The 27,203-nt window shown below is 26.3% G+C and overlaps 6 protein-coding genes across 19 annotated transcripts; 3 read left to right on the top strand and 3 right to left on the bottom strand.

Moving 5' to 3' along the window:
* Window positions 1-18: 18 nt before the first annotated feature.
* LOC127068087 (cyclic AMP-dependent transcription factor ATF-6 alpha) lies at window positions 19-5,776 on the bottom strand. 2 transcript variants are annotated; one of them, XM_051003773.1, is made up of 8 exons: window positions 5,492-5,776; window positions 3,555-3,737; window positions 3,325-3,479; window positions 3,049-3,256; window positions 2,362-2,954; window positions 2,002-2,156; window positions 1,275-1,882; window positions 19-1,175 (listed from the first exon to the last, which is right to left on the bottom strand). In XM_051003773.1, exons 1-8 carry the CDS (start codon window positions 5,568-5,570, stop codon window positions 736-738), a joined length of 2,421 nt encoding a protein of 806 aa, XP_050859730.1. In that variant the 5' UTR covers window positions 5,571-5,776; the 3' UTR covers window positions 19-735. The 2 variants fall into 2 exon arrangements, with proteins under 2 accessions (XP_050859730.1, XP_050859729.1); XM_051003772.1 differs by having other exon boundaries at window positions 3,043-3,256; window positions 5,492-5,774.
* Window positions 5,777-6,141: 365 nt separating this feature from the next.
* LOC127068088 (FACT complex subunit Ssrp1) lies at window positions 6,142-9,641 on the top strand. 3 transcript variants are annotated; one of them, XM_051003775.1, is made up of 14 exons: window positions 6,142-6,208; window positions 6,289-6,393; window positions 6,594-6,779; window positions 6,862-7,077; window positions 7,168-7,343; window positions 7,431-7,566; window positions 7,656-7,759; window positions 7,824-7,952; window positions 8,047-8,338; window positions 8,449-8,607; window positions 8,674-8,814; window positions 8,938-9,129; window positions 9,232-9,459; window positions 9,529-9,641. In XM_051003775.1, exons 2-14 carry the CDS (start codon window positions 6,343-6,345, stop codon window positions 9,580-9,582), a joined length of 2,064 nt encoding a protein of 687 aa, XP_050859732.1. In that variant the 5' UTR covers window positions 6,142-6,208; window positions 6,289-6,342; the 3' UTR covers window positions 9,583-9,641. The 3 variants fall into 3 exon arrangements, with proteins under 3 accessions (XP_050859732.1, XP_050859733.1, XP_050859731.1); XM_051003776.1 differs by having other exon boundaries at window positions 6,180-6,218; XM_051003774.1 differs by lacking the exon at window positions 6,142-6,208 and having other exon boundaries at window positions 6,232-6,393.
* A 569-nt stretch (window positions 9,642-10,210) lies between these two features.
* On the bottom strand, window positions 10,211-11,947 carry LOC127068099 (TP53-regulated inhibitor of apoptosis 1-like). Of its 5 annotated transcripts, XM_051003796.1 has the most exons (4): window positions 11,426-11,945; window positions 11,094-11,201; window positions 10,836-11,004; window positions 10,211-10,620 (listed from the first exon to the last, which is right to left on the bottom strand). In XM_051003796.1, the coding sequence occupies exons 3-4, from the start codon at window positions 10,968-10,970 to the stop codon at window positions 10,534-10,536; spliced, it is 222 nt and encodes a 73-aa protein (XP_050859753.1). In that variant the 5' UTR covers window positions 10,971-11,004; window positions 11,094-11,201; window positions 11,426-11,945; the 3' UTR covers window positions 10,211-10,533. The 5 variants fall into 5 exon arrangements, with proteins under 5 accessions (XP_050859753.1, XP_050859751.1, XP_050859752.1 ...); XM_051003794.1 differs by lacking the exon at window positions 10,836-11,004 and having other exon boundaries at window positions 11,035-11,201; window positions 11,295-11,947; XM_051003795.1 differs by lacking the exon at window positions 11,094-11,201 and having other exon boundaries at window positions 11,426-11,944.
* A 48-nt stretch (window positions 11,948-11,995) lies between these two features.
* On the top strand, window positions 11,996-14,423 carry LOC127068092 (solute carrier family 25 member 16-like). Its single transcript, XM_051003784.1, has 7 exons — window positions 11,996-12,185; window positions 12,378-12,470; window positions 12,544-12,677; window positions 12,758-12,943; window positions 13,028-13,184; window positions 13,283-13,424; window positions 13,547-14,423. The coding sequence occupies exons 1-7, from the start codon at window positions 12,122-12,124 to the stop codon at window positions 13,719-13,721; spliced, it is 951 nt and encodes a 316-aa protein (XP_050859741.1). The 5' UTR covers window positions 11,996-12,121; the 3' UTR covers window positions 13,722-14,423.
* A 554-nt stretch (window positions 14,424-14,977) lies between these two features.
* On the top strand, window positions 14,978-22,085 carry LOC127068085 (protein abnormal spindle). 2 transcript variants are annotated; one of them, XM_051003764.1, is made up of 11 exons: window positions 14,984-15,091; window positions 15,324-15,387; window positions 15,465-15,647; window positions 15,714-17,217; window positions 17,325-17,526; window positions 17,617-17,814; window positions 17,914-18,068; window positions 18,179-21,100; window positions 21,168-21,352; window positions 21,532-21,648; window positions 21,780-22,085. In XM_051003764.1, the coding sequence occupies exons 2-11, from the start codon at window positions 15,385-15,387 to the stop codon at window positions 22,011-22,013; spliced, it is 5,703 nt and encodes a 1,900-aa protein (XP_050859721.1). In that variant the 5' UTR covers window positions 14,984-15,091; window positions 15,324-15,384; the 3' UTR covers window positions 22,014-22,085. The 2 variants fall into 2 exon arrangements, with proteins under 2 accessions (XP_050859720.1, XP_050859721.1); XM_051003763.1 differs by lacking the exon at window positions 15,324-15,387 and having other exon boundaries at window positions 14,978-15,091.
* A 530-nt stretch (window positions 22,086-22,615) lies between these two features.
* Window positions 22,616-26,919, bottom strand: LOC127068089 (protein Mo25). Of its 6 annotated transcripts, XM_051003779.1 has the most exons (10): window positions 26,481-26,575; window positions 25,992-26,180; window positions 24,955-25,011; window positions 24,731-24,852; window positions 24,510-24,677; window positions 24,297-24,415; window positions 24,048-24,216; window positions 23,773-23,937; window positions 23,586-23,690; window positions 22,616-23,510 (listed from the first exon to the last, which is right to left on the bottom strand). In XM_051003779.1, exons 4-10 carry the CDS (start codon window positions 24,830-24,832, stop codon window positions 23,328-23,330), a joined length of 1,011 nt encoding a protein of 336 aa, XP_050859736.1. In that variant the 5' UTR covers window positions 24,833-24,852; window positions 24,955-25,011; window positions 25,992-26,180; window positions 26,481-26,575; the 3' UTR covers window positions 22,616-23,327. The 6 variants fall into 6 exon arrangements, with proteins under 6 accessions (XP_050859736.1, XP_050859735.1, XP_050859734.1 ...); XM_051003778.1 differs by lacking the exons at window positions 25,992-26,180; window positions 26,481-26,575 and adding an exon at window positions 26,612-26,919; XM_051003777.1 differs by lacking the exon at window positions 25,992-26,180 and having other exon boundaries at window positions 26,481-26,595.
* Between the last annotated feature and the right edge of the window lie 284 nt (window positions 26,920-27,203).

A 27,203-nucleotide genomic window follows, 5' to 3' on the forward strand; every position in this document is an offset into this window, starting at 1 on the left:
ATTCTATTTACTATTTTATATTTTAATAATATATATAACAAAAGACAGTTCATACAATTATGAAATTTTGAAACTTATTTTTATAAAGATTTACAATAAGAGAAAAAACAGGTGCACCATATTACTTCTTTATATTATCTTTTTGTACTTAAAAGTAATCTATATTACGAATATAATTAAAAATCTATGTTTTAGTACATCAGAATTATTACATCAATTTCAAAGTTCATAAGTTATTATATGTACATATATCAACAAAACGCATTTAAACTTGTGCATATTTACAAAATTTCATAGTATTAAATAGTATCAAATTTCACAGAATGTCATGACAAGCATCGAATAATAGTAATACATACTAATTTCATAAATTGTCATTATCATGAAGTACAGATATAAATATATATGTGTGTGTTTATTATTAAATACGATAATCTTATTAACTATGGAGAACAAGAAATATAGTAAATATTTTACTTTCGTTTTGCTTTTTTTCTTTTTATCGACGAGAGATGTTTTCTTTTATATTTACTCTATTATATCATAGTCCATCTATCAGATATCATAAATTTTCTTCATATAATCATTTTACATAGCTAAATATCTATATTTGTGCAGAAAATTGCACTAATTTTTAGCATGTAATATATACAAACACATTCAAATATGTTATCACGTATGTTGTATAAATGAACATTAAATAGTATATAATAATCATTAATATAGAAATTAATATTAATGATGACCAATATTTTTTAATTTAAAAATATCTGTTTTTCTTTCATTTGTATTTTTAATACTTTCATAATTATCACTTTTTACATTCTCCAAACCAAATCCAGTAACAAATTTTTCTTTTAAAAGATAAGTTATATCTTTGTTGTGATAATGTTCTTTAGATCTTTGAGTATAAGTTTCCCTCAAATTTTTTGTATCAAGTATATAAGGATCATTTTCCTTTATAAAATATGGTTTGTGAGTTCTAGTTATATTTACTGTTGTGGCATCTGACACACCATTGGCAGTCCGAGCCCGACTACTGTTATTTTCCGATTTACTATTCCTACGCAAATGGAAAGGTATAACAGATTGTTGTAGATGTAATAATTGAGTATTTGTTACTTCACAATCGATTTGCATCATTGTAATGTGATTTGCAGGAGTTGAATAAGTTTCTAAAACATATAATTTTTGTTGGTTAGTCACTTCTTCCATTCACTTTTTAGATATAAATAAATAAAAGAAAATAAATAGAAAGAACGATGAACATATACCATTCAAGGGAACAGCAGGAAGAACCAATGCCATTTTTGGTCTAGATGTATTATTTTTTCTTGAAGCTGGTAATAATAAGTGTTCACCACTGAACCATACAACATAGAAAGTATCATCTTTTCTTCCTAAAGCTTCAAATAAAGAAGCATGTTCTCTGAGAATTGGAGAAAATACTTCAACTGCATTGACATTTGATGTATGAATATTGTTCGTCTTATGCGTATCTTTTGATTTCATTTTTCGTAAATAACGATTCTTGTCATATACTGTTTTTTTCTCTATAGATGATTTTGATAAAAGAAGTTTTCCTAATAATTTTTTATTTAATTCAGTCTTCGTCGGTATAGTCCAATTATCACGATCAGATTCTCCCCCAATCCATCGCCGTAACTCGTAATCTAAACGTATTGATTCACTCTGATTGATATACATAGGACACATAGGATGATGCATGGACTTATTTTTATTAAAATCATCTCCAAGTTCTTCTTCAATACGTGTATCAGGATTTGCCCATAGCAAACTTCTACCATGTCTAACATTCGATGTAATTGTTGGTATATCTGTTGACATACTATCCAATCTGTTGTTATGAGGGAATATGCCTCTACAAGTATAGAAAGATATGTAGTATATATGTTACAATATCATATGTTTATTTCAAGATTATGTTCAAAATTTAATATTTAAGCTTAAGAAACTAAAGTGTTATATATAAATACTTACACTAGACCATTAAGATTAAGAGATACCATTAAAATCATTCCTAAAAGGATAGCAGCATTTCTCTTATTCGCATTAAGATTAATATTTCCAAGTTTGCTATTAGATATAATTGTATCTTCCAATGTTGATAGCCTTTGTTTCAAAGCTATATTTTCCTATTAGAAATAAATAATAAATTATTATAATGGTAATATTTAAATTACTGCCTTTCAAACGTAAACATTCATATTATTCATATGTGAAGTATTCTAATAAGAAAAATTAATATAAGTTAGTTATTAGTATATATATTATCATAATAACAACTACAAAATAAAATATAAAAATATGATATAATGCAGATCAATTAATAATTCTTACAGATTTAAGTTTGTTATTTTCCTCTTGAAGTTGAGAAATTTGTTTTTCTAAAGAGCAAACGTATTCTTTTTTTTTCTTTCTTGAAAGGCAAGCAGATTCTCGATTTTTTATCATTCTTTGCTGTCTTTTTAAAGCTTTCATTTCACATTCTTGCTTACCAGAGAGATTATTAAATACTGGAATTTCATTTTTTATAACAATAGGAGTGCAATTTGATGTTCCTTTTTTTATAACAATTGAATCACATCCCACTGGTTCATTTTTCACAACAACAGAGGTATGATTAGCACTTTCATTGTTTACAATTACAGAAGTATTGGGAACATTGACTATGGATTCTCTGGTTGATACATGAAGATTAGGTAATGCATTAATAATTTTTACATTATTTTGCTGCTGGAATTTAACTCCATTATTTTCAGTTTTTATATGATTTAAGGATGTAGATTGCAAATTTAATGGACCACGTATTTTAATAGGTTTATGTAATGATAATGATTGTAGTTTCAAAGGATATGTCTGATTTTGTTTTGCCTTCTGTGCTAAAACAGCAAAGTCTTGAGCACTTAATATTATAGTCTTTTGAAGTTGTTCTGTAAAAATTATGATATATATACATTATTAGATATATAAACGAATTATTCCTATAATTATATAAACTTTAATTATTCTTATTCTTACCATCACCTTGTGTAACTTGAGCATTACCCTTTGGTTGAATACAAACACGTTTTGCAGGGTTTTCACTGGCAACTTTATACTTTGTATTTTTTGTTTCTTGTGTATTAATAGGTATTAATTGTACTTGTTGCACGAAAGATGTAGGTGTTACAGTTGATGGTGATATTGGAGGAGAAACATATGGTGGTGAAATTGGTGGTGTTTCTAATGTGAACTAAAAAATATATAAAGAAATATTTATACAGAGAATAAAATATAAGACACCTACAATTTATTAATTACCTTTAAATCTGTTGATGAAAGATTAGATATTATTTCCTGTTGCCACTCAGATCCACTTGATTCTGAATGACTTGGACTAGAAGAAAGAGGTAAATGTGTACTAGGACTTACAGGCTCTAATTTTATTTCAGTATTTCCTTCACTAGTTTCTGGATCTAATAATATAAGCAATAATAAAAAAATACATCATATTTTTCTGATTTAAAATTGGATTTATTTAATGAAAATACCTTTATCTTGTTGGGTAACACATGAGCCAAAGTCCTCAAAAGTATTACAAGATTTTATATTTTCTTCTGTATTTTCATTGTAATTTTTACAATAATCTTGAGATACCTCATCAGGTAAAAGAGGAATCCCTAATTCAGAACTTAAACTTTGAAACAAATCATCAGGAAGAAGAGAATTATCATCTGCAAAAATATGATCATATTTTTATTAAAATTTATAATCGACAGAACGTTTGAATTTACGCGCGCTTTCGTATCTTCATCGAAGGAAATGACTACGACGTAATATTCTTTTATCTTCCTTCTAATCAAGTAAAACTTTTTAAAAAATAATGTTTTTGTTATGGAATTTTTACATAAAATTAATAAATTTACACTAAAATTTATACTAAATGTACACATAAATATGCAATAATGAATCGAATTAAAGATTTTCAAGGACAAAGTATGAGATCGTTTATAGAAATAAAATGGCGTAATGTGACATAGTACACTTCACATACATTAATGTGTCAGGAGGAATCATTAATATAATATTGGAATAAATATAAAAATAATAGAAAATAACATTCATTAGACAGGATATAATAATCTGAAACCTTCTCTTCGTGCGTAGAAGTACGCATATAAATCGTTTTCCATTTCTTACTGCTATTTTCAATTGCTATTTCGTATATATATATTTTTTAAACAATTAGAATGTATTAAACCTAAACATTATCAATGATTATAATGTAAATATATTCGTTGAACGATATGTAGTACACAACGTACTATACGTTTCGTATTTGTATAGTTTAAAATACATTATTAGTATGCACAAGGACGTTAAGGTTGTTGCTTTTATCGATGTGTTTGAAGAAGCATAAAACATATGTATTATACGTGAATGCAATAACAAAGACAATATTTCGATAATTGTAAATATGTAAATGAGCAGTCATTACATAAGAATAAAAGTAGGAAAAAACGTTTTTAATTCATTCCTTTTTGTTATTAAAAATATTTCTCTTTTTGTTACATATTTTCCAGTATTTACGTTATGTTACGATTTTTTCAGTAGCATCGAAAATCGGGCCTTTTTTTTCTTTTTTTCTTTCTCTCTCTTTTTTTTTTTTTTTTTTTTTTTTTTTAATCACATTTTGTAATATATCATATGTCTTTCGCAGATATAAACGATGATATTTTTTAAGAAGATCAGTAAAATTAATCGACCTGTAGGATAATTTTTGATCAATTTGTACTCACCGACACATATTGTATAAATATTACAATGCTTATATGAAAAATGTTAATAAATAAAGAGAAAAAATTGTATTTCTTGAACATCTTTCGAAATTTTTCTACGACTGTTATAAGGAAAATGAATACGTACAAACGAGTTGAAGAAACTTGTAACTTTGGCTTTTAGAGAGGTCAATAACCTCGATGAACGATCTTTGTCGACATGACATCGAATACGTTCAAGAGAAGAGATGAAATCACAAATAAAACAACGAATTAAAAAATTATCTTATTAATAATTACGGGTCATCCATAATTTCCTATATGATTATTGTTGTACATTTTAAAGTATCACAAAATAATTATAATATTACTTATCTCAAAGAATCAGAATTAGACAACTAATGTTATCCTTATTGAGTATAGAATAAAACACAAAATTCATTCTGATAACGTGTACACGATTATGTATATGTTCACGCGTTCAACGCCTACAAATTTTATCGTATATACGTTCAATTTAATTTTGGAATATTTAGAATCACGTCAGAAGTATCGAGAAAAATGATGAATCGTAAGGATAATATACGAATAGAGAATATTATTTGGCATTGATTTCCTCTGCGATTATCCGTTAGAATTAGTTTTTATTAACAATGATTATTTATGTACAAATTTATCAAAATGATACATGTTATGGACACTTCACGTACCCAAAAAATCAAGCTCTGGAAACATCTGAAGTTCCGATGCCGCGACGCCGTTCCATTGTGGATCTTGAGTTATCAACATCTTTCAAATCGTATTCTTACGGATGTTGTTTATCTTTCTTTTTTATTTAACGCAAAAAAAAACTTTTTATTGAAGAATACAGCAACAGGAGTAATACGTTTTTCGTTATCGTATGAACGTTTCCGGTATACTCCTATATAACTAACAAAATATGCAGTTCAATATCTATACACAGACACATGTCAATTTTATCAAACTAAACATAAATCAAAGGACTTAAATAGATGGAACACTATTCAATGAATGCAATTCAGATGCGATCGAGTTTATGATCTCGAATATACAATCGAATCGATGATCAGATTTCGAGAATCAAAATTACACACAAAATCGATCATTCAAATATCGATATGTTATGGAAGCTAATTTACATTTATTTTTATCATTATTTTTCATAATTTGTCAAAATGTTATTTTATGTCTTTTTCCATATATTAATTTATGATTCGATTTATTATTTATTAAAAAACAAAAAGAAACAATAAATTAAAAATGTCGTTATATTTCAATTTATAATGTTGTACATACTGCGTTCATTTAGTAAATTTATTAATTATTTTTATGGTCAACCTGAGTATAACTATAAGCAACGATTCATTACATTACAAACTCTGAAGTAGGAAGAGATTTTATTGAAGGTATTGTTAGGTTAGGTTAAGATATATTTATAATTGAAATATTGGAAATGGCATTTGTAATTTGTTATATAATTTTTTAGACAAAATAATATAAAATATTATTGAAAGTATAGTCTTCAAAGCCTCAGTTAAAAATGGACTTCCTGGAATATCCTGATGTTATTGCGGAGGTTAAGGGTGCAATGGTGAATTTATTATTTATTATTTAAAACAAAATTGTTTTATATCGATATTATTTAGGAGTATTATAATCAAACTTTATATTATAGTATTTTTAATGAAATAATTTTATTCTTTATATTGCTTTATAATTATCATAAGACAAAGTATACGATACACTAGAATAATGATAGTTTATTTATTACTTATTGTACTTATTTTGTAGACACCTGGAAGGTTAAAATTAACTGATCAACATATCATATTTAAAAATCAGAAAACTGGTAAAGTTGAACAGATATCTGCTAGTGATATGGAAATGGTAAATTACCAAAAATTTATAGGAACTTGGGGTTTACGTATATTTTTGAAGAATGGAACACTGCATAGATTTAGAGGATTTAAAGAAGGGGTATGTTTGAAGCTTTTAAAAAAGATATTATATTTATATAAATTAGAGTGATTATATTTTTCTTTAAATATATATTATATAGGACCAAGAGAAAATAGCAAAATTTTTCTCAGTAAATTATAAAAAAGATATGCTAGAAAAGGAGCTTAGTTTGAAAGGTTGGAATTGGGGTACAGCTAAATTCAATGGATCTGTTTTAAGTTTTGATGTTGGAAATCATACAGCATTTGAAATTCCATTGTATGATGTTTCACAGTGTAATACAGGGAAAAATGAAGTAACACTGGAATTTCATCAAGTATGTTTTAAAATAGTTATAAATATTATCATGATGTCTTATTAAATATAATTTCAAACAATTTTAAATTAACTTATATTCCTTTTATAGAACGATGATGCTCCTGTTAGTTTAATGGAAATGAGGTTTCATATCCCTATTAGTGATAGTGCAGATCAGGATCCCGTAGAAGCATTTCATCAACAAGTTATGGAAAAAGCTTCTGTTATTAGTGTCAGTGGTGATGCCATTGCTATCTTTAGAGAAATCCAGTGTCTTACACCACGGTTAGAATTTTATAATTATAAAAATAGCAACGAATGTTACAATCATATTTGATAGTTTTAATTTATTTTCTATATATCATTTTTCAGTGGTCGTTATGACATAAAAATATTTCAATCGTTTTTTCAACTTCATGGTAAAACCTTCGATTATAAGATACCAATGTCTACAGTTCTTAGATTATTCTTACTACCTCATAAGGATAACAGACAAATGTATTTTGTGGTAAGTTCTGCCTCAAAATTCTTTTACAGACAAAAAATTATTTATTTTATTTTATTCTTTTTATCCTTTTTTATTGCATATTTTTATAGGTCAGTTTAGATCCACCTATTAAGCAAGGTCAAACTAGATATCATTATCTGGTTCTATTGTTTAATCAAGAAGAAGAAACTTCTATTGAATTACCATTTTCTGAGTATGTCTCTCAATTAAAATATTTTAGAAATACATGGTTTATTTATTATTTATTGTATTTTTAGGAAGGAACTGAAAGAAAAATATGAAGAAAAGTTGACAAAAGAATTATCTGGACCCACATATGAGGTTCTTGGAAAAGTAATGAAAGTTATTATCAATAGAAAATTAACTGGACCTGGTCATTTTCTTGGGTATGAGATTCTAAATTTAATGAGAGAAGGAAACTTTTATCAGTTGTTAAAAAAATTAATATTGTAATGTTTAAATACTGCGTTATATTTGTAGTCATTCTGGAACCCCTGCAATAGGATGTTCATTTAAAGCAGCTGCAGGATATTTATATCCTCTAGAAAGAGGCTTTATTTATGTTCATAAACCACCTATACATATACGCTTTGAAGAAATAACATCAGTTAATTTCGCACGTGGTGGTGGTTCCACACGTTCGTTTGATTTTGAAATTGAATTAAATACTGGTGTAGTTCATACATTTAGCAGTATAGAAAAAGAAGAATATGGTAAACTTTTCGATTTTATCACTTCAAAGAAATTGAGGGTAAAGAACAGAGGCAAGAGTGTAAGTAAAAAAATATGTGGTGTTCCCAATAACTATTTCATAAAAATATTTATATAATAATCTATATGAATTTATATTTTTGTATTTTATTGTTATTTCTACTAATATAGGACAAATTGAATTATGATAACGACTTTGGGGATAGCGATCAAGAAGATGAACCCGATGCATACTTGGCTAGAGTTAAAGCTGAAGCACAAGAGAGAGATGGCGATGAAAATCAAGATTCTGAAGAAGAATCTACAGATGAAGACTTTAATCCTAATCAGGTTATATTTCAATTTTTTTATATTTCTTTTTCTAAGATAGTTATAACATTATATGTCTAAATACAGGATGAAAGTGATGTAGCTGAAGAATATGATAGTGATCCTAATAGTTCTGAAAGCGAGGAAGATTCAGATGGATCAAGTAGTAGTCAAAAGAAAGAAAAAAAAGACAAAAAAGAAAAGAAATCCAAATCTGCTAAAACAATAGTAAGTATAAAATTATAATTGTTAAAACTACACTCAGAACGTTACGTATTATATATACATATAAAAAAAAATATATTTTTTTTAATTTTATAAAAAAAATAATTTGTTTTATTATTTACACAGTCTGAAAAGCCAAGAAAACCACGTAAATCAAAGAAAAACAAGGATAGTAACAAACCAAAACGGCCAGCAACAGCTTTTATGTTATGGTTGAATAGCGCTCGTGATCAAATTAAAGCAGAAAATCCCGGTATTGCAGTTACAGAAATAGCCAAAAAAGGTGGTGAAATGTGGAGAGAATTGAAAGATAAATCTGTAAGTAAAAATGGTCGAAAATAACTTCTGAAATTTTCTGACATTATTACACTAATTTACGTATTACTATATTACACTAATTACGAAATGTTCGAAATAAAGGAATGGGAACAAAAGGCAGCAAAAGCAAAAAAAGAATATTCAGCAGCAATGAAAGAATATGAAGCAAGTGGTGGAAAAAGTAAAGAAAAGAAAGAGAAAGACAAAAAGAAAAAAGAATCTAAAAAAGATGTATCACCTAGTAAACTTATGTCTGGATCTTCTTTTAAAAGTAAGGAGTATATCAGTGAAGATGAATCTAGTAGTGAAGGTGAAAGTTCAACGGAGAAGGTATGCTTAGAGTAATATATATGTATAGTCTAGAATTAATATATTATTAATTGATGTTATTAATTGCAGAAATCTGAAAAGACGAAACATTCGGATAATGAAAGTGATAGTGAAAAAGAATAAAAGAAAGTTGAGAATAGATAAATAATAAGAATCTTAATAAGAACAGATAAACATGAAAACATTTGAAATGTTTAATATAATTTTATATTCGCCATTCCTATCCATTGAGATATAAGTCCTTCTTTTATCATAGGTGTTATAATTCTTTACCTATATATTCATTTTAAATATTTTATTTCTTATTTTCACTGTCTTGGTCACTTCCATTATTTTCATTCTTTACCTTATGGTATCTTCGCTAGATACCCCAATATCACATATGTATTATATTGCTCATTCCATGTAGTAACTATAGTATAGTTTTATTACAGTCACATTACGAAATATTTTGTATTTTACATTTATGATCACCAACTTTATATTATTAAATATAATAATTAAGATTTAAATTGTGTCTCTTCAATTTGTATTATTTAAATTTAGGCAATATAAAATGTACTGTAGAAATAAAAAATATTAGATAGAGTACTTAATTATTTGACATAAGAATTTTTATATATATATGTATATATAATCTTAAATGTATACATAAATCATCACATAAACGTATAAATTATAGTTTATAATTTAAATTATGCATATATATTTTTACAAATAAAAGGAATATTTTATAAAATGTATGCATAAGTAAATCCAATACACATATAATCTATTAAAACAAGAATATTACAATTTTACATAAGTACATTAATTATTATGTAATGACATTTTATTTAATATTATTCTACAAAATGCAGAATAAGAAAAGAAACCATAAAAATATTCTGTATATATTTAATAGTATGTTTCTATGTGTAATATTTAAACTGTGAAAGATTTAATATATTAATTTGCATAATTAAAAATAGTATAAATTATATGGAGTTTCATAGAATATGTCTATCATTATTTCATTGTTGTAAGAGTTAATTTATTTGAAAATTAATATATAGATTTACAATTGTCCTATTGTCAACTTGGCTGTCTTTTTTCTTTTTCAGTTCCTAAATGATTTTCTTCAATTTCTTTCAATTCAATGTTTTGTTCCTTCATAGCTTCCTAAAACAAACAAAAAATTTGTTATGTTAGACAAATTATATATCATTGAATTGTTGAAATTTATTTATATTTCATGTATGTTACATATACATATATATTATACAAAGAATATATAAAGAAAATAAAAATCTTATTGATATGGTCCATAATCATTTATAACAATTCTGTTATAATAGTTATATCTTTTCTTAATGAACCATCAATCAACAACTTACCATAACACAAGCTTTATATATTTTGAGAAAAGAAGCACACATTGAATCATTTGTATCTCCTTTTAAAAATTTTTCAGCAAACCATTTATTGAAACAGGCATCATAATTTTTCTTTAGCTCACTGCACATCTCCATGATAAATTCTATAGATCACCAAGTTGTAGAAAACCTAAGATAAAATAATTTTTATTGAAATTACCTTAAGACATTGTTGATAGACTTCCAGTAATTCAGCACATGTAGAGTCATTTTTGTCACCTTCCAGGAATTTCTCAGAAAACCACACATGAAAGCAGGAATCGTATTGCTTCTTAAATTCATTGCATGCTTTGCTTATGCTATTCATGTGAGCTGCCTGGTCCATTTCTGAAAGTGAATACCATACATTTTAAATTAACTTTACATTATCTATCTAAGATGTTTATAAATGGCAAAAGACAAATTAAATAATAGGATTACTTGGATTGGAGAATAGTAAGTTATGATGACTTGATTATTTTAAATCATGGTGAAATACAATAATACTTATAATAGTAAAATATATTGTATGAATAAATAAATAAATATATATATATATATAAATTAATTACTTTCAGTTATGTACTTCGATGCTTATTGTTTTTGTTATAAAATCTCTAATTAAAATGCCATTACTTTTTTTATCTAAAATTTTTATCTAAGAGGTTACGTGAACACACACCAAACACTTAAATTGCACTACCATCGACTATAATTAGCTAACAAAGAAATATTTTCGATGCACTTTTCCTTTAATAAATTACGTTACATTACAATATCATATCTATGTTTTAAAATTCTATGATTGTAATAACGAACGAATCAATATATACGAATCTATGTAGCCCCATGTACTGTACCCATTACAAGTGATGAACGAAACAATTTTCCCTTTCTAGGATTTTTTAATTAAATTGTTATGGTAAAATCACTGATTATTACATTTAAAATAAAGGAATATTTATTTAAACGGAGGATTAGTAATCACAAGTAATTAATTATTCAGTAGCGTTATGTATTTTTATATTTTTTAAAAAAACAAGATTAAAATTTTAAACCATTGGCGCATAGTCCATTCGTAATCAATAGTTAGTATCAGGAATGGAAATTAGTATAAAGAGTATATAGCAGAGGAGAGTATATAGATGGTGGCAGAGCATGTGCGATAACGACGCTACAGTACAACGGAAAACGCACGATAATAGGTCGACTGAAAGTGATCAATTTTCTCTCTCTGCTTCATTTTTTTAAACTAATAAATACTAAAAATGGAATTTCGTATTGAAAAGAAAAAAGACTTCGAATTTTTTATTAAAAGTCTATTGGCCGGCGGTAAGATATTAAATTAATTAATAATTTTTATAAAAATATTAGTAAAATTTTTTCCGGGCGTACTTTGTCCTAGTAGCATTTTATGTAGCGTAATTTTTATTAGATGAAATGTTGATCATGTCAATATGATAAAGAATAAATTATTCGAATCTTATTTTAATGATATATAATGGAAAATTTATTTTTACATAGGTGTAGCTGGTATTTGTTCCAAAACAACAGTTGCTCCATTAGATAGAATCAAAATATTATTGCAAGCTCACAACAATCATTATAAACATTTAGGTAAAAATGTTATATTTTAGTCATTACAAGTTATTTTAAAGTTATATTCATTTAACATAATATTTTATTATAGGTGTCTTCTCTGGATTAAAAGAAATTATTAAACGTGAAACAATTTTTGCTTTGTATAAAGGTAACTGGGCTCAAATGATCAGAATATTTCCATATGCTGCAATTCAATTTACTGCATTCGAATTTTATTCTAAGGTGATAACATTTAATTAATTTGTTCTTTTTACATATAAGAGCAGAAATATAAAACATATTTGTTTTATTATTTTTTTTAGTACTTGAAATCCTTGTTTGAAAAACGTAGACATATAGAGAAATTTTTTGCTGGATCTGCAGCTGGAGTAACAGCAGCAACGTTAACATATCCGCTTGATACAATTAGGGCACGTCTTGCTTTTCAAGTTACTGGAGAACATCTTTATACTGGTATTATTCATACAGCTGCTTCAATTTTTAAGGATGTAAGTATTACATATCATATATAAAAAAATATATTTTTTTTAATAAAAAATTAGGCTATATTTGATTAATTCATTGCATTTTAGGAAGGTGGTTTTAGGGCACTGTATAGAGGATTTTTACCAACCATAGTTGGAATGATACCATATGCAGGTTTTTCATTTTATTCATTTGAGAAGTTAAAATATTTATGTATGAAGTATGTACCAAATTACTCTTGTTCTAAATGTGATAGAAACACTGGTATGTAAATAATCTACCTTCAAATATTTATTTCAACTTCAGTATTAATATTAATAGTATTCACTTGATAGTCATTGACATATTTTTATTGCATTTAGGTGGTCTTGTTTTAACACTGCCTGCAAAAGTTATTTGTGGAGGATTTGCAGGGGCAGTAGCACAGAGTTTTTCTTATCCTTTAGATGTGACAAGAAGACGTATGCAGTTAGCTATGATGAATCCAGCTACACATAAATATAGGTAAACATTTTTATATTAATATATGGAATAAGAGAATTTTATTACTGTATGTTATTGAATTTAATATTTCTCTAATGATTAATATAAATAATTTTATAAGTTAATGTACTTTTTTTCTACAGCTCTAGTATGCTATCAACTATGAAACTAACATATAATGAAAATGGTATTATGAAAGGGCTATACCGTGGAATGAGTATAAATTATATTCGCGGTGTACCTATGGTCGCAGTCAGTTTTACTACATATGAAATTATGAAGCAACTGCTTAATTTAGATACGGGAACAAAATTATAATTTATTTTATATTTGTTATAATACTACCTGTGTAAAGACAATGACATAAATTATTACAACCTATTCAATTAGGTTTATTAGTAAAAAGGATAATATTCTCATAAATATGATTGCACAAAATAGCTATAATGGCATAAAATTTAATTAACTTTAATCTTGAGAAGATTGAAAGCAGACTAAATAAATTACAAAAGTAAGTTAAAACCAGTTATAGCTGATAAAAGTCAAATAAATCATGCCATAATTGGAGTGATTATTACAAAAACAGTTATAAATTTATGCTGTGAAAACTGTGATACATACATAAAATTAAAAGTATACGTAAGTGATAGATTATTAAAATTCAGATATATTGCATGATATTTTGAAGCAATATAATTATAGACACAAGAAATTAAAATATTTAATATATCTTATAGAAATAGTAAACAAAAAATGAAGTACAACTAAGCTATGCTCAATCATTTAATGTGGTTTATATATATCAATTTTAATTTTATTAAATGTTTCATATTTTTTTACACATAAGTAGGTGAAAAAAAAACGATAAGGTTTATGTCCTTATTTTATACACGAGATATTCGTGGTTTCTTTTTTATATCCATCCTATGCTAACATTGTGTAACCAAAAATACATTGTACATTTTATATATGCATAAAATTATATTTTTTATATAAATATAACATTTATTTATTCATTTATTTACTCGTCAATTCATTTTTAAAAAACAATAAACAATGCATTATACAGAATTTTTACTAATATGAGTCCTATTGAAAACGAATAAAAAATTATATATATTTTTATATGATTTAATATCTTTAATAATTACTGTGAAGTCATGATGGATCCTTTATTTTGTGTATTTATTTTAAGTAGAATAAAATTCATTGACTTTCATAATTCCATATCGAGTTTAGAACTAAATTGTAGCAAAATTTTATATCGCAGTTGCCATGGAGAAATACTTATGATCGTATTATAAAAAAAGGCTTTAAAAGGATATCATCCAGAGCTTAGGATTGTAACAACAAAAAGACCTAAAGAAAGCCATGAAAAAGTTAGAGCAGATGATTTATTTGATAAAAATTGTACGATTATGATTAATTCATATAATAATGAAATACTGTCTTAACACATTCTTCATAAGTTAGAGAAGAAATTATGTATTTTGTTCAGCTGATTATTACCTAGGAACATTTTCTGAATTCAGTGAAGTAGTTCTTTGGATGTTTTTACGAACAGTTTGTAGAAGCGTTTGAATTCAAATTGTTCGAAGTGTCGTTAAAACCGTCAGTGACTGCTACGCACCTGTCATTAATAATAAAAGAAATTAATTACTTTTTACTTGCAGATAATGTTTTTTCAGGTGAGAACATATTATATTTTATTTATATGTATGTGTGTTTGTTTGTGAATTTGTGAAATAAATAATTAAACCTTAATTCGTAAACCGGGAATTTTCATATTCGAGCAAATTTGAAAAATGTGATAAATGTACTTTATATATTTGCTAGAATAATGTATTTAAAGAAATTATTGCATAAATTTTCTATTCTAATCTTTATTTAGAAGGGTTTAAGATGTATGAATTTTTTCAGAGATTTTTCAAACTTTAATTCATCGAAAACCGTATCGTTAATACAATGACATTTACGCTTTATGGTAATCGTAAAAACGTTTACAAATTAAGGATTAAAAATAAATCATACATGAAGTATAAGTGAATTCCTTGATTTCAGATTAATGTTACACCAGAAAGTAAAAAGGACACAAAGTCCTTTGATAGCGGCACTAATGACTTACATTTTACTTTAATATTAGGACCATTTCAACCTCAAACGAGGATAACAATGGAAACTTTTGTAAACACAACTGTACAGTGTTATTTGACTATAAAGAATATAAGTAATAAAGCTTTAACTGTAAGTATGTAAATATTATATAAAGAAGATTTTATACTTATAAAATAATTACATTTTATATCCCAGATAACAGTTACAAAGAAGCCGGATGAAGATCGATATATAGATTTAGATATATCTCATGCAACGATCCAAAGTAATAGTAATGCAGTAATATCTATCAAATGGTCTCCTAAGAAAGTTGGTTGTTGGCGAGATGTCTTGCAATTCACAGATAGTCGACGAATTAAATATGATGTAGCAATTATAACTACTGCTAAAAATTCTACAACAAAATGTAATAAACAACAGCCTTTAATACCTCTATCATCAAGACAATTAACAAATAGGAATAGAAAAACATATGAAGAAAAGAAAATATCCAGAAATAAAAGTACATACCAAGAAAGCTTTTCAAGCTTTGATAAGCAAATAAAAAAGGATGTTTCAAGATTGCAAAATATTCAAGATGAAGAGAATATTGCAAATATGTGTACGAATTATAAACATACAACAGAATCTTTTAAAAAAGAATGTGATAATATTTTTCCAAAGAAGAATTCTGATGAATTTTTAAAGTTTATTGATTCTAGTGCTTTTAATTTAACTGTTGTAAATACAGATCAAAAACTTTCTAATAACAAAAAAGAGTTCGTAAATCAGATGCAAAGCATTCCCTCCATTATTTCAGAAGATATAGAAATACGTAGAGAAACATATGTGAAGGAAACTGTACATTCCAAAAGTATTTCTATTACAGATAGAAAAGAGATATATGAAGATTCATTATCACCACAAGTTCTAAATAATTCATCAGAATTTTCAATCTTAATGAATAATCTTGCTTTGGAACCTACTAATATATTGGAAACTTCATCAAATCAGCATAGAAATTCAACAAAGGATACATTCATTTGTAATAATTATACAGATAATTGTGTAGAAACAATGTCTGTTCAAACTGATGGAAATGGAACATATAATCTAAGTCCCACACTATCAATTAATAGTATATCAAATCAAAATTTAAATAGTATGTCAAATAGATCATTAGATTTATCTATTAGAACACAAAATCTTGAATTATGGCAACCAAAACAATTATCTGAAAATTTTAATAGTTCGTCGCCGATTAAATCTTTGAAAAATGAATGGGCTAATACTCCTTGCACAGGAGTGCTACCTTCATCTTCACCAATTCCAAGTACATCAAATTTTAATATAAAGCAACATTCTACAAAATATAAAGATTCAGCAACTGTAAAAGATGTCTTAGAAGCAGATTTATGGGTCAAAGCTAATAATAACCATAAAACAAAGATGGAAATACGTAGGAACATTGATTTTGGAACTACTGTTCAGAAAAGATTTATAAGTACATCAGAAAATGTAACATTAAACAAAACACAAACTTTTGATACGGAGAAATCATCAGGAATTTGTATAGAAATATCACCTCCTAAACGATATTTTCATACTAAGATATTATCACGTAAGGTATCACCAAAAAAATATGGACAACATGGGAAGGAAAAATCTATGCATAAGGGAATTATTAAAAAAAAAGTTTACTCAAACACTCCCACTAAAAGTAAATAATTAATAATATAATTTACGTATAATTAATATTAATAATATATAATTATTTACACATATATATATATACACAAATATATTTAGTTTTTATATTAATTTCAGAAAATGTAAATCTATCAATACCAGGAGTTAGAATCAGTAAACTATCATTGGCAAATGTGATTAAGAAAAAAACTCTTGATATAGCACCAGATCAATCTAAAGAAAATAATTCTAAACTTCAAGACACAGATAATTTATTTACTAAATTTTGTAATCCTGATCCATTTGCAGCATGTGTTACAGAAGATCCATTTCTTAGTAGGTAAGATGTATCGAATTTGTGTTATTTAAATTTTTGTTATTCAGTATTAATAATTATAACATAGTACAATAATTATTTTTTAAATTATAGTACTATGTATTATGATGAAAAATGGGTGTACAATCAAGAGATTACATTTAAAAAATGGTTGAATGCATTATTATCTCCACCTGAGGACTTGAATACCGATGTAGAAACAAGTTGTATTGACATTGGCAAAGTATGGCAATCATGTAAACTGTTAGAAAATTCGATTTTAGCTGAAACTAAAGAAGCCCTTTCAGCAAGGTAAATACCTCTATATAATGTCACTAATATAATTTTTAGTTAAATAAAACAATGTGGTGATTATGATTATGATACTCATTAATAAATGTGATTTATCAGATATCATACTGATTTACGTTTGAATGCATTACGAAAAGCTGCAAATGCTATGTACCGCAAAAAAGAAATAGTTCATGTGTTATCGCGTACAACCGTTTGTATAGAAAAGGGAATATTGACTATAAGATTGGATCGTGACTTGCATAGAGATATTGGTAAATTATTAAATTATATGAAAAAGTACTATGATTGTTTTTGTTTAGTTTTCTTTATTTTCTGTCAAGTTCATTAAATTAAATGCATATATTTGCTTTTATTTTTCTAGGATTACAAAAAGAAATGCTGGAATTATTTTTAAGTTATAATCCATTATGGCTAAGAATTGGATTAGAAACTATCTATGGCGAAAATATACCATTACATTCTAACAACGATTTGGTTGGTCTTACGAGATTTATTCTCACAAGATTCTTTTCTGATCCTTTTTTAAAAAAAAGTTATCCAAATGCTTATCATAGAAAACAACAACACACGACATTCATAACTCAAATGAATAAATTTATGTTAAAAAAGTTTCTTTTTTTAGTTTACTTCTTAGATTATTCTAAGATTAATAAACTTATTCGCCACGATCCATGCTTATTTCATAAAAAAGCAAATATTAAAGATAGCAGAGCCATCCTGTTAGCTTTTTCTCGAGAAGTCTTAAGTGGTATTGGTGATCTTACCAAGGTTTTGAGATCATATGAATATGTTGTGTCATATAAGCAAACGTATTTAGATGAATTTGATTATGCTGTAACAAGTATTCAAAGTGATTTACGAGATGGTGTCAGACTTTGCCGAGTTATGGAATTAATCAGTGGACGGTCGGATTTAACACGCCAATGCAGAATGCCGACGATTTCACGTTTACAAAAGATACACAATGTTGATATTGCTTTGAAAGCACTTTTACAATGTAGCTATGTTTTAACTGGTAACATTGATGCAAGAAGTATTGCTGATGGACATAGGGAAAAAACATTATCGTTATTATGGCAAATTATATACAAATATCAAGCACCAAGATTCGAAAAAGCTGCACAATGTATACAAAACTGGTGGCGTGCTGTACTGTGGTATGTTCGTATAAGGAATTATACACGAACATATAAAAATAATGCAGCTTGTATTATACAGCGAGCATGGAGAAGAACATTGACTAGAAGAAAACTGATCTTTTTAAAAGAAGAATATATAAGAAAATTACAAAGAAAAGAGAAAGCTGTTCGATTCTTACAAAACAAATGGAGACATTCAATACGTGGTATTCGCGATCGTAGAAGATTTTTACTTATTAGGTCGGCTACAATAAAATTGCAAAAATGGTGGAAACGAATACACGAATGTAGATTAGATGTTCAAGATTTTCAAAATAAACGGAAAGCCTCGATCGTTATACAGAGACAGTGGCGAGCATTAAAAGAAATGAGAGTACAGAGAGTGACTTATATTAACATGAGAATTGCATGTATTGTAATTCAAACATATTGGCGAGCAACGCTTTTAATGAAATTTGACCATATGAATTATTTAAAATACAGAAATACTGTTGTCTTTATTCAGAATAGATGGAAATTTAAAAAAATGTATGATAAAATAAAGAAAGAACGATGCAAAGAATTAAAGGCTATTCATACAATAGAAATATGGTGGAAAAGTATTTTAATTATGAGACATGAAAGAAATAATTTCGTGATTATGAAAGACGCTGCTAATATAATTAAGAGATGGTGGATAGCCGTTCTGCAAGCAAAAAAATATCAAACTGTGCACAGATCTGCTGTTATTATTCAAAAGTATTGGAGGAAAACATTAGCGAGAAATGAATATTTAAAAAAAAAAGTAGCTGTTGTAAAAATAGAAGCATGGTATAAATGCATTATGGTAAAAAGAATTTTTCATAGAAATATTTTAAAAATTAAGAATGCTGCAATATGTATACAACGGTGGTGGAAAAATATTAATATTACTCAAAAGCAACGAAATAATTATTTAGAACTTCGCAAAGCAACGATATCATTGCAAAAGCGATGGCGTACTTTAGTTCTTTCCCGATCAATTAGACAGCAATATCTATCTAAAAAAAGAGCATGTATAGTAATTCAGACTTGGTGGAGAATGATTAAAACTAAACAACAATATAAGTATTTGCTACATAAACGGAACATAGCAGCAATTATATTACAAAGGAAATGGCGTTCTACATTGATGATGAAGCAAGAACAAAGAGAATATAAAAAATTGAAATTATGTACAATAAAAGTACAAAAACATTGGCGGGCCTTACAAAGTGCTAAAAGAGAATATTACAAATTCTGTGCTCTGAAATCTGCTACTATTTATGTACAACGTTTATTTAGAGCTAATAAAATTAGTTGTCATAATAGACAATCGTATGTCCGCTTGCGGCAAAGTACAATCGTTATACAATCATATTGGAGAATGAAAGTGGCATGCAAAAGATTCATTACCAAGAAACGAGCAGCTTTAACAATACAGGCCCATTGGCGAGCGTATGTTATAGGCAAAAAAGTCTATTTAAATTATGAACTATTGAAATTTGTAACAATTAAAGTACAGCGTCGTTATAGATCAATTAAAATTAGCAGAAAACTTGCTCAGGAATATGATGCTTTAAGAAAAGCTACTATATGGCTGCAAGTTAAATGGAGGGCTAAATTAATAGCAAGAGCACAAAGAAATGAATTAAGAATGTATCACTCTGCTGCTAAAACAATTCAAAACTGGTGGTGGCAAATTTTATTTATAAAAAAATGTAAATTTATTGATTTTAAAGATAAAAAGGAAGGACAAGATCTTTTACAATTTACTGTGCGACAAATGTATAGTAGTATAATAATTTCAGTTATAAAAATTCAAAGATGGTGGAGAAATATATGTGAAAAACGTTTATATTATGAAAAGCGAATTCATGCAGCTAGTATAATTCAAAAATGGTGGATTACTATTTTAAGAACTAAAAAAAAAACATTAGCAGCTACAATTATACAAGCTGCATGGAAAGGGTATCGAATAAGGCAAAAAGAATCTGTTCATATGTCAGAAGTACGGCAAAGATTAAAAACGGCCACAATAACAGCATCACCACATGCAACATTAGCACATCGTTATCAACAATCAATTGATATACTTAAAAAATTCAACAAGATTGGTCAACTCTCAATGTGTCTTGCTTCATTAGGTTAATAATATATTTACTAAAATATGAGCTTAAATTACAATAGCATTAATATAAACATTTTGTACAGGTCTGATAACTAGATTATCACCAAAGGAGTGCATTACTTTATGTGAGCATAACTTGGTTGACAATATTTATGAAACATATGTTAAAAGTAATAGATCATTACCTTGGGCAATAGTCTGTTTACGAGCAACAGATATACTTATTACACTTGCTAAGTTTCCACCAACAAGGAGTTATGTCTGCATGGTAAGAATAAATAATTATTATTCTTAAATATATATCTAAATAATACAATTGTGTTATAATAAAGTACCATTAGTCATATTTCAATTTTATATATATTACTATATGTAAGATTATTAAATTAATTATTATTAATTCTTATTAATTATTATATATATTTCTATTTACTGACTTTATAATAGCCAAGACATGCATTACCAACAGTAAAACTACTACATGATAAATTGGATCACGAAGAGTTATCTTTACATGTAGCAACACTAATGTGGTTACTCATAAAAGAGGAAGAATATAAGAAGGTAACTCTTTCTTTATATAATTATAGTATCATTATAATATATCCCATCTTTTTTATAGATTTTTCTTTAAACATTAATTTATAATATTATTTTGTTGTTTTAATCCGTTCATTCAATATCTTGATTTATAGGCACTTACATGTTCACAGTCCATCTGGTTATTAAATTCTATATATAAAAAAATTATTAAAGGAAAAGACAAGTTTGCACACTACTCAGAAATATTAAGAAAGCAAACTAACTTATTTCCAAGTTGTAAACCTGATTGGTCACTTTTCCATAAACAACTTCGTATATTTACAACCATTGAGAATGCTGTAACAGCAATACTTGAACAACTGGACATAAAAGAACATTTATCTTGAAACAGAATTATATAAATAAAAATACAAAGATGTGCTAGATTACCAATAAATTAAACTTTCATTTCTCATGAACTCTCGTATCTTCCTGACCATTTTTGATAATTTGTTAATGTAAAAAGCTATAAGATCTCAGTAATACTTTTTAGCAAAATATAAGATTTTAAATATAAATTTAATATTACATGAACTTGATGAAATTACTTTACCAATCTTATATATTAATGGTCACATAAATATAGAAATACCATTTTCTTAATTCAATGTAAAGAAATGTTTACCATCAATATGCAATCAGTTGTTTTTAAATAGACTTTTAGAAACAAAGAACAATTTATAAATTATTTATATCTGTAAAAGATTATCTGCGTAAATTCTATATATATATATATCGAAATTATATTTTATTAATACAAAAATGGAAGTATAAATGTAAATAAATATCGATATAAACACGTATAAATGTAGTTCATTAAGGAGAAATAAGTTGTCAAATTTTTTAAGGTAACTTATTTGCTGTATTTATATTTTCTGCAATATTAACAAAACAAAGTATTCAGTAAATTTGATTGATTTGTCAAAGGAATGCTAACAAAATTAAAAGATAATTTCTTATAGCTGCCATACCATTTACTTTAATAATCAACTCATTAATGGAAATATAGAGTATTACAACATCATCTCAACTTTATATGATACAATAATAAGTGATAAATGTAAATTTTATTTACACAACTATTCGAAAATAAAATTAACTGATTGTGTATTAGCATTACTAACAATAGTAGTAGCAATAATAGCAGTAATAGTAGCAGTAATAATGACATAATGATGACAATGGTGCTCATGATAAAAGTAATAGTTAATTATTATGATGATGAAGATGATAATGCTATTATTGTAAATGATGATGACGACGACTAAGATGATGATAATGAAAATCACATGGTGGAAACGACAATAGTAATAATAATAATAATAGTAATAATAATAATAATAATAATATAATAATATAATATAATAATATAATAATAACAACATTAATGTAATAAAAATAATATTACAATAAGGATGATAATGATGATGAAAATAATGATAATTATGATAATAGTGATGATAATTGCAGTGGTGATGCTAAAAAATAACATTAATGATGATAATGATGATGATCATGATGATGATGCTAATTGAATAATATAGTCTTAGAATAATAAATAGCCACAGTGGCGACATTGGTGGTAATAGTAGAATAGCAGTAGTAGCAATAGAGTTGATTGTAGTAATAACAGTAGCTGTAGCAGTAGTTGTATTTTTGACTTAATTTTCATGTACAGACTTAAGTTCTTTGATCTGTTTTATTAGGTATGCTTTCTCATCATTAAACTGTTCATCTTCCGAACGATCTGTGTGGAAGCGTGTTAGAAATTCTATCAACTTCTCCTGATTACGAAGAAGTATATCAAGAATTGGTTTAGGTTTATTTGGATTAGCAACAAATACCTGTGTAAATAGGAATATTGTTTCATAATCATTATATGGCCATATTAATTATTATAAACAAAATAGATGACGTACCTTAAATACATGAAATGCTTCAAATTGTATATTCCGTGATTTTTCTTTAAGCATATTCATCATAAGTTTTAAATTATCAGGGTTTGAAATATATCGTGTCATAACCTGGAATAATTGTTATGGGAAAATGAATCTTTCATGAAGAATATACTTAATATTTCATGTGATTATTAAAATAAATACATACTGTAAAATTGTGTCTATCAAGCAAAAGCTCACCCAACAACTTCAAACTTTGTCGTCTTGTTACATAATTTTCAGAATTCAATAACCTTTGATAATGAGAGAAAACTTTATCATAATTAACTTCTAGAAACTCAGCACTTAGAATTTTGTGCCTTGTAAGTAATTCCTACAGTAAATAATATAATTAGTATAATATAATATTACTTAATTTATATATATAAATTCTTTTTTGTTTGAACATTTATTGTTCAATTGTGTATGTACATATGCATATACCTTAAACGTAGAAAACGCATCAGATGCTATATCAAATGTAGACACCTCTACATATCTAAAGAAATTGTAAAAATCATCTGAATATATCATAATTTTTGCCAATGCTTCATATCTTGCACATTCTCTTAACATAGTGCCACAGTTTAATGCAATGTCTTGATGTTCGTAACTAAAATAAGATGTAAGTATAATTCGATTTATTTTTTAATTGAATATAACTCTGGCGATTCACTTTAATAGCTAATTTACCCAGACATAAGAGTAAACAGGATTTCTGGTTTGGTGCATATATATTCCACTGTTGGAGATCTTGTTCCAATTTGTCTTCTTAAAATATTATTAAAAACTTGAGCAACATCTTTTTTTCCCTAAATAATACACAAGTTATATAAATTTACTAAAATACGCAGTATGATGTCTATTAATAATATACATAAGTTCTTGCATTGAAATAAGATATACCTCAAAGTCAATACGACTTAGATTTTGCACAAGCAACAACAATAAATTACTGTTATATAATTCTTGTGCCAATTGAGCCACAACAATATCTGCCTGTGGTTCAGTTTCAGCAGTTCCATATAACATATTTTTTATGTGTACAAGATTTTTGCTGACATCCTCTTGAGCCTAAAAGTGAATGTATTTCATCATAGAAACCGAAATGTATACTTGCAACATACCTTTTCTACCTTCTTGTCACCCCGCTCCAATGCATTTACTGCTTCCTTGAGAGCCTTTACCACCTCCGCCGGACTTTTTTGAGACTTTCCGAACAGAGGCATGTTTCTTATAAGATGCACACCTTGTGGATCATGTGCGAAAAATAAAAGTAGACTGTTATGTGGTTTTGGTATTACTAATCATGTATAAAATGTAAGAAGGACTTTGACATAGTAACTGAAACCTTTTTCATGAATGTGGTAGGTAGCAATCAGGATGCAGTTTCCAGATTTCAGGTATCCTGTAAAGAGAATAATCTGATTATGTTTTTAAATAATAATGCATATATTTATGCAAAATATAAAGAATATCAGATAAATTAGAAATAATGTTACATTGCAAATGTTACAATTAATAAAGTAATTAAATTCTACATAAATAATACTTGATAAATAATTTTTAAATTCTATTTGTATATCGTATATTCAAATGTAAAGTAATTACTTACAATACTGCAATGCAATAATATATCATGGAATGACAAAAATATATACAAGTTAGTGGAAGATAAATTATAACAAAAATAAGATATTAAATATATTAATTTTCCATGAAATTCTATGAAATGTGATATATTGTTGCTGTAAATATTAAATAATGCTATATATATATATACATATATATAAAAGAAAAAATATATATATAACTATAAAATTATTTTTGTAATTTTATGAATATACACACTTTTAATGTAACTTGTTAATAGAAAATAATTATATACATTCATTACTATTATTCATTATTTTAAAATATACTAAAATTCAACAAATATACTACATAAGATAACAATTATAAAACATTAATATTATATTAAAAGTAGATTAGAGTATATTTTTTTAACATGTTAATATATTAATATGTATATATAGCATTTATACTTTATGAAATCTCTAAAAAAAGCTATAAAAATATATATTATTATACTGTGATAAGTGTTTATAAATATCAAGATATATATATTTTTTATAATATACATGAAATAAATAAGTAATTTTAACAGGTGCAACTGTAAATACTTAACAGTTCATGTTTCGTTATCTATACTAATTGAATGTACAATCTAATATATTTCATAAAAAAATACATGTTCAAGAAATAACTATTACAGAAAAACAAATGAAAATATTATAAAGATAAATCTAATGGAAAAATAAGATTGTCAGAATTATTTTCTAGTACATTAAAAAAAAGAACTAAAAGATCATCTGACACTTCCTTTACCTTTAAATTTATAGTTTCTTAGTAGACCATTAAATTGTCCACATTTTTATATGTTACGTACGATTTCAGATGTCATTGCTTTTTTATAAATGTAGTTGGTAATATTATCAAAATTATAACGTACAGTTATATTAGAGGTGATATAAATAATTTTCCATCTGCATAAGCATTAAGTTTCGGTGATCTAACCTAAAAATATTCATTCTTAAAAAACTAAATCTTTAACTAATCCGAGCACTGAAATATGTGTTGCGAAGAATAGAAGAAGGCGCTGTGGATAGTTAAAATAACAGGAATGTAACGATTATTATAATTGATAAATATATACTAAAAATGGTGGGCGAACGTAAGGATGATTTTAGGTATTGACACACAGGTAAGTAACAGTAAAAGTCTGGAATGAAACTAAAAACAACCGACATAAAATGACTAAAGCATCATGCGAATGATAAAATTAGAAGAATTATTAAATAACATTTAACATCTTACGAGAAACGAGTTAAAATGATATTTAAATTGATTGCGAAGTTCTGCTTAGCTGTGTTCCAAAAATTCAAACGAAGTAATATAACCTGTCATACAAGTAAAATATTATGCAATGAATTGTAAACTGATCTTACCATTCAATCTTATTCCAAATTCGATTGCAAACTTGTCTTGATGTATATAATACTGTAACTTTCTAGTTTAGAAGTTCATATATAAGGCAAATAGTTTATGTATGTGTGTATAAAGACCAATTTGTGTGTCACGTTAAAAATCATATACTGGATCTGATCGACAAGTTTATAATCTCGTTTATATAGGATTTAACATTATCTCATGTTAATCGTATTTATCACTAAAAAATTGTTTTATATACACAATCGTACAAATTCGTTTACGAAAAGTATTTACTTTTTATAAATAATCCTAAAATAGTAGTGGTAATGTTATCGGCTTTAATATATTTCATTGTGTGACCAATCAAAATATACCACACCTGAGAACATTGGAAGGTTCATTTTATTTTTTATTACTAATATTTTATTATTAATATTAGAGTAACGATATTCGCGCGCAAAAGTTATTAAAATCTAAATATAAATCCATATAAATATTGTAAGTAATTTAAAAAACATTAGTTTTCCTATAGACGTGTACGCATTTCGTTAAATATATTTTCTTACAAAATTATCCAATGAAAATAGATATTGAACAAAATGCTTAACT

This window comes from Vespula vulgaris, chromosome 12, assembly GCF_905475345.1.
Source record: "Vespula vulgaris chromosome 12, iyVesVulg1.1, whole genome shotgun sequence".
Lineage (NCBI taxonomy): Eukaryota > Metazoa > Arthropoda > Insecta > Hymenoptera > Vespidae > Vespula > Vespula vulgaris.